The sequence below is a fragment of the Panthera tigris genome, chromosome B1 (assembly GCF_018350195.1).
Source record: "Panthera tigris isolate Pti1 chromosome B1, P.tigris_Pti1_mat1.1, whole genome shotgun sequence".
Classification (NCBI taxonomy): Eukaryota; Metazoa; Chordata; class Mammalia; order Carnivora; family Felidae; genus Panthera; species Panthera tigris.
This window is the reverse complement of record NC_056663.1, coordinates 85,162,121-85,174,319: the sequence shown is the minus strand read 5'-3', so window position 1 is coordinate 85,174,319 and position 12,199 is coordinate 85,162,121. Positions and strand designations below refer to the sequence as shown.

General features: G+C 43.8%; 1 protein-coding gene across 1 annotated transcript in view; it reads right to left on the bottom strand.

Annotated features, from left to right (window-relative positions):
• The window catches only part of TBC1D9 (TBC1 domain family member 9), a 115,223-nt gene that overhangs the window by 11,017 nt on the left and 92,007 nt on the right, over positions 1-12,199 (bottom strand). Inside the window, exons 14-16 of the mRNA XM_042983856.1 lie at positions 6,839-6,937; positions 6,623-6,691; positions 2,034-2,274 (exon numbers count right to left, since the gene is read on the bottom strand). Of these exons, the coding sequence (XP_042839790.1) occupies positions 2,034-2,274; positions 6,623-6,691; positions 6,839-6,937 (409 nt within the window). The remainder of the gene's footprint in view (positions 1-2,033; positions 2,275-6,622; positions 6,692-6,838; positions 6,938-12,199) is intronic.

The window sequence follows — 12,199 nt, the reverse complement described above, 5'->3', positions numbered from 1 at the left end:
GGCAGAAAAGATTAGGAGAGGGATAAAGGGGTCTTTAGCCTTGGATTGTTTCACTGTTTAAATAAGCGGGATGTACTTATATGTTACTTGTGTAATTAAAAATTAATACCTCCTCCTTCCTAAGAAATATCCTGCTTGCTGTCCTCAGCATCGAGTAGCAAGAAAAGGATGAATCGTTGAGACAGACAGCCCTTCTCTGAATCCTGGGCCCAGCATGTACTAACTGTGTAGTTCAGTCCAATAACAGGTAAGTATTGACTCACTAGAAACTAGTGTCCCAGCAAGTTATTTAACTTTTCTGAGCTTTCATGTCTTTAGCCAAAAAAGGGGCTAATAAGAGTAAGCACGTGGGTAATAAAGCATAATAGTAAGAGCACAAAGTGGGCGGGCCCCTGAAGTGCCTGGGTTCAAACTTCAATTTCGTAGTTGTGTGTCTTAGGCAAACTGAATGCATGTAAACATGAGCGCAGTGCCCGCAGCAGAGTAAATGCTGTATAAATGTCAGCTGTCATTAGTATCTCCTCAAAAGGCTACTGTTTGGATTTAGCGATAAAATACAAATTCTAAAGCATCTGAATAGTGTTTGCACTAAAAAAAGGCTAGTTCTTCCATGTCCCCCTTCCCTTTTAAGCATATATGTGAGTGCTTTATACAAATAATTTTTTCCTTCCTAAGTGCACTTCATCTACATCCCTTTGTCTTTTTATATTTACTTATTTATTGTGAGAAAGAGAGAGAGTGTGAGCAGGAGAGGGGCAGAGAGAGAGGGAGAGAATCCTGAGCAGGCTCTGTGCTAGCAGCACAGAGCCTGATGCTGGAATTCAGGAACTGTGAGATCATGACCAGAGCCAAAAGTTGGACGCTTAACTGACTGAGTCACCTAGGCGCCCCTCCTCTTTGCTTTTTTAAAAACCATCAGCTTCCTTCGGCCTTTAAGCCCTAGTCATTATTCTTAAAGATTTAGAGCACTTTTTGGAGTCATCATTGTCTCTGTGCCTGACCCCTTCATCTTTCCTAGGGCATGTCATTTTAAAGTACATGACCTGGGGACGGACGCCTAGGTGGCTCAGTCGGATGAAGCCTCCAACTCCTGATTTACGCTCAGGTCATGATCTCATGGTTCTTAAGATCAAGCCCTGCATCAGGCTCTGTGCTGATAGCACAGAGCCTGCTTGGGATTCTCTCTCTCTCTTTGCCCCTCCCCTGCTCTCTCTCAAAATAAATAAATAAATAATTTTTTATACATCATAAAGTACCTGGCCCACAGTCACAGAGTGGCACAATTAGAATGAGCTTTTTTTTTTTTCCTTCTCCTTGTCTCATTCTGACCCACCGGCATAACACGTCCTACATCCACAACCTCAATGTCTGGTGGGCCAAGCTCTACTACCCTGTAGCCTTTCTGCTCCATCATGAAGGGAGCAAGAGTTCTAAAGGACATAGGGCAGTCCTGCTAACACAGAATAACGGTCAGGCAGTGAGGCTGACGGGCAGAAACCACGTGCTGCTTGTGAGGTGTGGGTGTGCTTTCTCAGGACAGCCGGTCCTTCCTCCAGGCCAGATGGAGAGAAAAGACCTCCATTTAGACCGCAGAACCGCTGCGGTTTCTTCAGCCCTTTATTAAAAACATCACGAAAGGTTTTTATAACATTTTGCGATACGTAATATAAATATACTTTGTGTCAAAGAAGAACAATCCACTCAAATATTCTTGTAAAGGTATCATGGCCTGTGGTTTCAGTGTGTAAGTTGGCATTTTATTGTCTTGCACATTCTCCGATAATGTATTTTAACTTGTGCTGAGGACTAACTAGTGTCGAATGCTTTAATCATATAGTATATCCGTTCATTTAAACGAATTTTACCATCAGTTTGCAAACCTTAAAATGAGACGCTCTACCCTCTAAACCGAACCCTTGGAGGCAGTGCGGGGCTGTGGCCCGGAGGGCAGCACTGAGGACCACCAGGAACGGGGGTGACTGTTGCTGCCCCGTCATCCCTTCCCAATTCATGAAGTAACATCCCATGCTTACTTAGGCCGGAGACAAACTCTCGGAAGTTAATCAGAGAATCTCCATTTTCATCCAACAACTGGAAGAGGCGGGAGGCCAATACTTCAGAGTGAGTTCCGCAGGCCCAGGGAAAGAGAAGAGCAAACATCCCCTTGAACTGCTCAAAGTCAATGCGATACTGTTCCAGGTAAGGCAGGCTGGGGTCGTGCCGGTCCAGAGCATTGCTGCTCCCACCCCAGTAGCAGCTGGTTAGATGCTCTGCCTGAAAAGTTAAAGAAAAAAAGAGGATTACTGGGGATGCGATCCCATGGCAGGTACCGGGAAGGAAAAGTCCCGCCTCACGTTTGCAAAAAGCCTTTCCATCCACCTGTGCATGTCTCCTGGGGCAGGAGCTCTGGTCTTAGGGCTCCCTGTCTTCTCGTTCTACACCCATCTCCACTGGACCACCCCCACCAACTCCATGGCAACCACCTCTGCAGGTTACATCCGGCATGAAAGGTCCAGCTCAGTTACCGGAGGTAGGTGAAAAAAGGGACCCCCCCCACATCCCCTGCCTCTACCCCTACTCGTTTTCCCTTTACACACTGACACACACGTTTAAGAAAAAAACCCCATAAAAATAAACAAAAAATTTATTTAAAAAAATTAAATGAAAGGATCTGTAATTTAGGCAATCTGACCAGCTTGTTTTCTAGGTGAGGATGAGAAAGCCCAGAGGCTGAGGGGCTCTCACGAGGTCATCAACTGCGTACTCAGGGCAGAAGCATCATGACATTTGGGGTTTCTGAATTCCTAGTTTAGTGTCCCAAAGACCCCTTTCCTCTTGGTTACTGAAATTACATAAATATCATAGTCACAGTATTCGAGCTACAAATGTGTGGTTTTCTTATTTCACGCATCTGAAAATAGCTCTAGGAAAATTCTGAGTAGGAACCACTATGGTGAGGAGAATAGAGATCTGGAAACAACAAAAAGCTTCCTGTTTCTGTCCTTGGAAACAAGGCAGCCTCTTATTCATGAAGTCATATTGATCCTGGTAGATATGTGCACCCATTCTAGGAAGACCACAAAGATAAAACTTGTAATAGAAAGGCCCAGAAGGACACCCTTCCCCCAGACATTTACAGTTAGCTCTGGATGGTAAATGGGGGAGATGGGAGGGGCGTGAAAAGGAGGACTTTATTTTTACTTTATTCCCCATTGTACTGTCTGAGTATCTCACTACAGTAATGTATAAATATTGCAGTAGAAAAAGAGCACTTTCGAAACAGATCTTTCCCCTAGCTTAGGAGCTGTGTAAGGGGGGAGTCAGTAGTGGGTATAGTAGTAGTTTTGCTCTTAGAAAGGAACAAAGCCCCTATGTCTTGATCACAATTGTTTACTGGGAATCACAGGGAACAAACTAAAAGAGAGGAGTGGGGGTAGGCAAGAGAGGGGGAGGAAGAGGTGGAGTGCAGAACCAAAGGCAGGTTTTTGCAATGCAGCCTTGGGAGAATAAAGGAAGTGGGTCAGAGTTCACGGGGGTTTGGGAATGCATTCCAGGGCTGTAGTAGTAAGGTCAGAGTGGGGGGATGTTCAAGGCAGGCAGGCGGGGCTGAGGTCAGAGAGCCTGCAAGGATCAAGCCCTAAAGTGATGCCAGCAGCCCTCAGTGGGTGGGATGGCACTGGTAATACATCCCTGGGAGGGGTCCTCTTCGCCTGAGCTACTTCCTGGATAAAGCTTGCCTCAGGCATTTCCTCCTAACTAAAGCTTGCAAATTACTCTGGAACCAGGCTGGAAGGTGAGTCCAGGCACTTTGACAGTGCTCACAAACATCAGGAAAAGACAAGCCAGTTCCTTGATAGCCCCCACACTCCATCATGGGGGGACTAGGGGCCCAGACATCCAAAAAGGACCAAAGGAATAATTTAGAGACTTCAAGAGAAATTAGGGCAATGGGGCCCTGAACTACATTTGCCATCAAATGTGCCTCAAGGTGGCAGCCTTTCACCCTTTTCCTCCAAGTTTTTGTTTTAATTTGAGTATCCTTGACACACAATGTTACGTTAGTTTCAGGTATAGGACTGAGTAGTTTGCCAAGTTTATAAGCTCCTCCAGAGGGGATGCATCTTTCCTTTGTATATGCAGGAACCCCTCCCCACCCCCTGCTCCCCAAAATTGGCTTTTTAAAGGACTAAGAAGTCTGGCAAGGTGTCTGACATAGTAATGCCTCAATGTTCATTCAAATGATTTAAAGCCAATGAAAGGGTTAAGAAGACTCAAAAAAAGAGAGTCCATAATGAAGTTTTTATCTTGGGTTCTACGGTATCTCCTGAGGCTCCTTCTGACCCCTGACACCGAGTCTCAGGTTCTTTCTTGGGGTGCATGGTAGATTGGGGGAGTTCCTGTTTGTCAACACAGCCTCAGGGTAGGGCTTTGGAGTAAAGAAGAGTCTGCTTTGTTCAGGTGCGAATGACACAACCGGTACAGACGTGCCCAGGCTTCGGCAGTTTCTGGGTCCGGGACTTCCGCATAACCAGCTCTGGCCCTCCTTTCCCTGGTGTCCCCCCAAAGCAGCCTCCTCTTTCTAACGTCAGTGCCCTTCCTGCTATCTGTTCAGGGTCTTGCTGCCTCTGGCTGCTACTCCCACTTCTGCTCGGTTACCCCAAATCTTACCCGCCACCCTGTAAAGCGGATTTCTTCTGGTCTTCAGCATCTCTTCAAAATCTGATCTTAATTGGATCATTGTATCTTTGGTTTTGATCCAAGTTGGATCACTGTATTTTTCCTTTATGAAACCAAGAGGGGCCCTTTTTGTATGAATAACCAACTTACACTGAGCAGTTAGTTATGGTGTATGAATAAAATATGAATGGGCTGGCATACTATAAAGACCTCAGCATCAAGTGCAGAATAGAGGCTGGTGGGGGGGGGGGTGATGTCCACTCTGCTGGTCATGCTGCTGGGATACACGAAGGGCCTCATTAACCAGCTATGGACCACTGACCACTAACTTACCCATGTATTCAATACACATGTTTAGAGCACCTGCCAGGGACAGACACTATAGTAGGCACCAGTAAAACAAACAAACAGAAAATAATGGTGGTGCTCTTTAGTAGCTAACAAGCAAGTGGGGATATTAGTGAAAACATTCCCAGCTATCACATCCTCTGATTCTAAGATCTGTTAGTATTCAACCCAGACCTTTGTCCCTTAATGCTTCCTGCTGTACTATGTTTGCAGTTCTCCAAATAGTCATGTTATTTCTGGCAATAAAAGGGGAATATACAAGAAGCTACCCAATTAGAGATCAGGATAAAGTTGGTATCAGCATAAAAGACATCTTTTCAAAGTTTCTCCAAAGTGGCCACATTTTTACCTATGAGGTTGATAACGATGGTTAAAAGTATTTTTTCTAGAAGAAAAAAATTCTACATTGCTTTATTTACTAATAAAATGTCTTCTTATTCAGGATCAAGATTGGTATGGGCTGAATTATGGAATGAAAATCACAGAACTTTAACCAATTAGGCTTTTCCTTATGCATATGAACAGCTTTATTCCTATTCTGGCTACATATCTCTTTTTCAGTATGTTTTAACATAGCTTAATACAGGAAAGCTCTGAGGGTGCTTTAATACAGCTTCTTATAAGACATTATAATGTACAATAATTTCAGGGAGACTTTAAATTCAACTGCCATCATTCCAATGAGTGTTATAAAGTAATACCGTATTTTGTTAGGACCAAGGAACTAGCTAAAATATATATGGAGTGGAACAGCGCTAAAACATCAGCTTAAGTCAGTTAAGAGAAAATGCTTATTTTTCATATGAAGCACTCCATTTTTTAAAAAAGTGTTTATTTTTGAGAGAGAGAGAGGAGAGAGCATGCATGCCCAGGAGGGGGGCAGAGAGAGAGGGTGACAGAGGATCTGAAGCAGGCTCCGCGCTGACAGCAGCGAGCCTGACACGGGGCTTGAAAACACAAACTGTGAGATCATGACCTGAGCTGAAGTCGGATCAACCGACTGAGCCACCCAGGTGCCCCGAAGCACTCCATTTTTATACTCTCAGCTCTATCTTCATATTTATGCATGTCGACATTCATGCTGTCCCTTAACAATTTAACAGAAATGGGGCGCCTGGGTAGATCAGTCAGTTAAGTGCCCAGCTGTGGCTCAGGTCATAATCTCACAGTTCGTGGGTTCGAGCCCCGCATCAGGCTCTCTTGCTGTCAGCACAGAGCCTGCTTCAGATCCTCTGTCCCCCTCTCTCTCTGCCCCTCCTCTGCTCGTGCTCTCTCTCTCAAAATAAATAAATATTAAAAAAAAATCTAGAACTAATTGAATCATTACAGTGAACTCTTTTATTCCCCTGGATGTACATGCATTTAACTTTAAAACTCACCTTGAGGGGCATGTGGGTGGCTCAGTCAGTTAAATATCCGACTTCGGCTCAGGTCATGATCTCACGGTTCATGGTTCTGAGCTGTCAGCAAAGCCTGGAGCCTGCTTTGGATTCTGTGTCTCCATCTCTCTCTCTGCCCTTCCCCCGCTCTCATTCTGTTTCTCTCTCTCTCTTTCTCTCTCTCAAAAGTAAATAGACATTAATAAAAAAGAACTCACCTTGAAAAGAGCATAAAGTTCTTCTAGCTCATCAATGGTAAAGGAAGTTTCTGTCACAATTGTTCGGACCTTTAAGAAGGTAGACACAATTAATTTCACAATCTCAAAGATGTTATAGTGGGAAAGTCCCTGATTTTCTTCTTTTAAATCATCTCAGTCTGTAAAGCAGGAATTTATGGAGAAAGAAGGCCATCCACTATTTTTCAAAGGACTTACCACATTCCGTTTCGTAGTATCCTCCAGTGTCTGGATCACCTTTAGTCTCTGTTTGAATCTCATCTGCTCAATCAAGTCTGCCCGGATGGTTCCAAATTTCTGGAAAGGAGCAATATTGGTGTTTCTGAGAAATCTGCTAAAGCACACAGTCTGCAAGATTTATGGAGACACAATCCTGATACATAGAAGAGACTGAATTTATCATTTTACCTTATGTTTGGGTTTTACTTATTATACCTATCGCCTACTGCCCCCCCCTCCACTTACTATGAGAGCAGAGACTGTGTCCACTGGAGTGGAGGACAGTGCTGATTTAGTAAATGTTCAACAAATATTTGCTGAATACATCGAATTCTCATGATAATACCAGGAAGGAAGTGCCCTTCTCCCCATTTCAGACACAAGGAAACAGAAGTTTAACAAAAACACTAACTTGCCCAAGCCCACAGAGCTGGTAAAGCATTCATTGCAAAGTACAGGCTACAGACAGATTAACTGGATTGGGGCGCCTGGGTGGCTCAGTCGGTTGAGCGTCCGACTTCGGCTCAGGTCATAATCTCACAGTTTGTGAGTTCGAGCCTGGCATCGGGCTCTGTGCTGACAGCTCAGGGCCTGGAGCCTGTTTCAGATTCTGTGTCTCCTCTCTCTGCCCCTCCCCAACTTGTGCTCAGTCTCTCTCTCCTTCAAAAATAAATAAAAACACTAAAAAAAACATTAAAAAAAGAAAGACAAAGAACTGGATTTACTTCAAATTGAGCCAAAATATATATGTCTTTGATTCACAACAGTGAAAAAACATTAGTTGTAAGACAGAAGAAAACTAAATTTTATTGAACCTACAATTGTGTCATTGGCTCCTTATCATGACTTTGTGAGTTGGCACCATTACTTCCGTTTTACAGATGGGAAAATCAAGGTTCAGAGAGGTTAAATAAGTGACTCAGAGTTCCACAGGTGCTGAGCTGCAAGTCTGAGGCCCAGACACCAGCTCCATAACTCCACCACCCACCATTCTATCCAACAAGAAGTTCTCTCCCGTCTTTGGGTAGATCAGAGCATAGATTTTGGAGGTAGACAAAATTTTATTCAAATTCATGTTCTTTGCCGTTGCGACTCTATGCAATTCAGTTGAGTCTCCTGAACCTCAGTTTATTTCTCTGTAAATGAGACACCAAAACTGTCCTTGTAGAACTGTGGTTAGAACAAGATAGATGTATTAATATAAAGTACTGACAGTAGTCACTAATATTAAACATTGGCTTGATAATCTTTGCAGATTGCTAAAGAAAGAGTTATTTCCTAGCCTGACCTTCAAGAAGCCCTGTATGTTTATACTGAATTAACATCTGTTCCTCAACTAGAAATGGATCCTGCTGTTTGCTAGGCAGGACCCTCCCTCGGCCAGGCCTCTGGGACTGGTAACAGACAGAACACAATGGAAACACAATGACCCTTCCATCTGAAGCAAACAGTCGCAACCTAAAAGGAAACCATGGACTCTAAGTTCCTGCCTGGAGGATGTCTAAATGAAAATGAGCAATGAGAATGACTGAGTCCCTCTCTCTCTCCCCTAATCCCCTTTCTCCCACCTTTTGCAGGGGCTCTGACAGAATGAAATACTAAATATAGGGCAAACTAAAAAGGTGGCTCGGTACATCCCGGAGCCAACATTTTCCATTATCCAAAACAAGGGCAAAGTCTGGGTGTAACACTTCTTCCCAGGCATTGCACATTTCAGTTCCATGAAAAGAACTAATTCACTAATGTAACGACAATACTTTTTCTAACAAATAGAATTTAGTGATGCGAGTGAGGGAGCCTAAGATTATTTTAATTTTCTAAAACCTACCCTTCCTTAAACAATAAACAAAATTATCCATCTCATTTACATCTCTTCTCCAACTCAATTTTTATCTGAATGTTTCTGTGAGCTGTTTCTAATTTTCCAACCTAATCTCTGATGTCTTTAGGAGCTGAGAGGCATTTTCAATGCAGGCACAGCATCCTCTTTTTGCTTCTTTGCCCCACTCCCCTGGCCTTGCTGATACCAGCTAAGAACTAGGTATTCGGCCCTTCATTTCATACCACTTCACCCCTCCTGCGTTCCAGTTCTCACCACACAGACTTGAGACAAGGAGAACAGCTCGGGAAAAGGAATGATGTGGGGACCAGTTTGTCTCAAGTTCCCAGTGCGTGTTCTCTGGCCTCTCCCACCCCCCACCATCATTCCTGAGTGAACAAGAGCTCCTTTCCCCATGCTGAGCAGCCTCCTGTGATTCTCTCATCCCCTGTGTTGCTGGGAAGACAGGGACGATGGAGAACAAATACAGATTTTACAGAGAGACCACAAGGGCCAGGCTCCATCAAGTTCAGAAGGCTCCTCCTTTCTAAATCCTCCAGAGAGGACTAGAAATATTTAAATGCTGAGGCTTAAAAAAAAAAGGGGGGGGGGCAACATAAAACAGTTTAGGCCTTAAGTCCTAAGTAAGGGATGGGATGATCTGAACGAATCTGCCTGTCACAAGGAAACTTATTGAAACAAAAAGAAGGCATCGTTTCTAAAATCCAAACTCTACAGCGTCTGTTTTTCAGTAAGGGTATCCCATTGACATTATGCTCAAAAGTGCCCTTTAAATGTTTCTTATTTTCTGGGGTACTCATTTTCCTGGGATAGAGAATGGGGCTCACTCCTGTTAGCCAGAGGACTGAGCACGATTCACACCTGCGGGTCCTTTCTGTGGTCAGAAATCTCCCCAAATCTCCAAACGCCTAAGGTGGTGCCTTGGAAGAGTGGGTTGGGGGAGAAAAGAGAAACTGATGGGATGTGAGTGAGTCTCTGGACTTTGAAAAAGTAGCAGAAAGTTGTGGGGGGCTGAGACCAAGGGCTGGGTGAGAGATTTCTCAAACTGCTTAAGGAATACTTCCCCCAGATTCTGCCCTGCTCTCTGCCATGACCGCATCTGTCTGTCCCGGGTGCTCACGTGTTGGGTGGGGCGGAGGTGTTCCCGTGGAGGAAAGAGGAGGGTGAGGAGGAAGAAAAGAAGGAACCAGGACACGAAGTCAGTGTGAACAGTTTGCTTGTTGGTGTCCTATGTTTGCTGAATGAGTGTCTCTCCAGGGGTCCTCTGATCATTAAAGAAGTCTCTATTCATGACAAGATTAATATCCATGCAACACCTTCCTAACTCTTGTCAGAAAGCAGGCCCATGTTTTATAACCAAATTTGTGTTCCTCACAAAGTTTTAAAGTTTTGCCTAGCATAAAGGTCTAGAAAAGCCATTGTCACATGAGGGAAATGTTTACAAAATAACATTTCAGTCAGCTTCAATGTAAAATATCCCATGTGAACTAATTATTAGCTGTAGTTTGAACATGCTAATTAAAACATAAGAAATGGTGAGTAGCAGTAGAGATAAACCGATGTGAGATCTGAATCTCAGCTCCAACATACTGGGAAACCTTGGACAGGTTACTTAACCTCTCTGAGTTCTATGATTTGTAAAAGGGGCATAAAAATACAACCTGATTCTCAGGCTGGTGATCACTAATTCTCATAGGGCATGGAAAAGTGAAAGCACAATGCCCTGTATCATTATATATTTACCTAGAATTTATTTTAAAAGTTGCAGAAATTATAAAGAGGCAGCCATTGGGTTGGAAGGCTCATGGCATGTATCGTTTGGCCTACAGTGTATTTTGAAAATTAGGACAATTCAAATAAAATCAAGACCTCCAAGTTCTCTTGAACAATCAAAAGGTCTGGCAACAATGGTTCCTCATCTCCAGTGGCAAAGAGGCTGGCTCGCCACCAAGAGGGACCTTACCATCTAGTGCCCCCAGGCCACGTTTCCCCACTCCTTCACCCCCTCCCACTCGGTGTCTGTCTCACATGCAGTCATGTGTGCTTGTCACCCACTCTAGAGCATCTTCTTTAAAAATACACCGTTGGGGCACCTGGGTGGCTCACTCGGCCAAGCACCCGACTTTGGCTCCAGTCATGATCTGATTTGTGAGTTTGAGCCCAGCATCAGGGCTCTACATGGACAGTGTGGAGCTTGCCTGGGATTCTCTCTCTCTCTGCCCCTCCCCCCCTCACTCTTGTGCTCTCACTCCCTCACTCCAAAGAAATAAATACATTTAAAAAAATAAAAATACACCATTATTCTAAAGTTTGGCCTCTATACAGGAGACATGCTTTGGACAGCTTGATATTACAGAAAGCATACAGTTTCATAGTCAGATATGGATGCCAGTCTCAAATTCCACAGAGATTTCATGAAACCTGATGTCCCTCAGCTTCTTTATCAGCAAAATAAGGGAAAATAATTCCTGCCTCTTTGGATTGTAGTACGGTAGCTGTTATTACCAATAGTAATGTTGGCAAAAGGAAGAAAAGAGCACATGTCTAAAGATCAGGCAAAATGTCCTAACGTTATATGTAACTAAGGTACCACTAACAACTGGTGATCACTAATTGAGAGGTCTGCATTACTTTTTGGAGGAATGAACAACTTTTTAAAAATTAAACTTGGAATTAAAAGCTGTAGATTAGCAAAAAATGTCAAGCCCCAACTGCCTTCCTATTAGAGATACATAATCAAGGGTTTACAAGTGAGATAATATGCTGTCTAGAGTTTGCCTGAAAATACTCCAAGAAAAAAAAAAGTGACTTAGATGAAAGAGATCAGAAAAATGTTGATAATTGTTGGGACTGGGTGATGAGTTAATGGAAATGCATCAGGTTATCCTCTGAGTTTCTACTGTGCTTGAAAATATCTATACATTAAAGATCAAGAAAGACAGACATTCACACCAGTTGTTGATAACGTATCGCCAAGGCCGAGCATGATGCCTGGCAAAAGATAGGTACTTATAACATTATTTTTTAATGTTTATTTATTTTTGAGAGAGAGAGGTCGAGAGAGAGAGAGAGGTCGAGAGAGAAAGACCATGAATGGGGTAAGGGCAGAGAAACAGGGAGACATAGTATCCGAAGCAGGCTCCAGGCTCTATGCTGTCAGCACAGAGCCTGACGTGGGGCCTATACTCACCAACCGCGAGATCATGACCTGAGCCGAAGTTGGACTCTTAACTGACTGAGCCACCCAGGCACCCATAACATCTTTAAAGATTTTTTTCAATAAACGGAGGGGCGCCTGGGTGGCTCAGTCAGTTAAGCGGTCGACTTCGGCTCAGGTCATGATCTCGTGGTCCGTGAGTTCTAGCCCCGCGTCGGGCTCTGTGCTGACAGCTCAGAGCCTGGAGGCTGCTTTGGATTCTGTGTCTCCCTCTCTCTGACCCTCCCCTGTTCATGCTCTGTCTCTCCCTGTCTCAAAAATAAATAAACGTTTAAAAACTAAA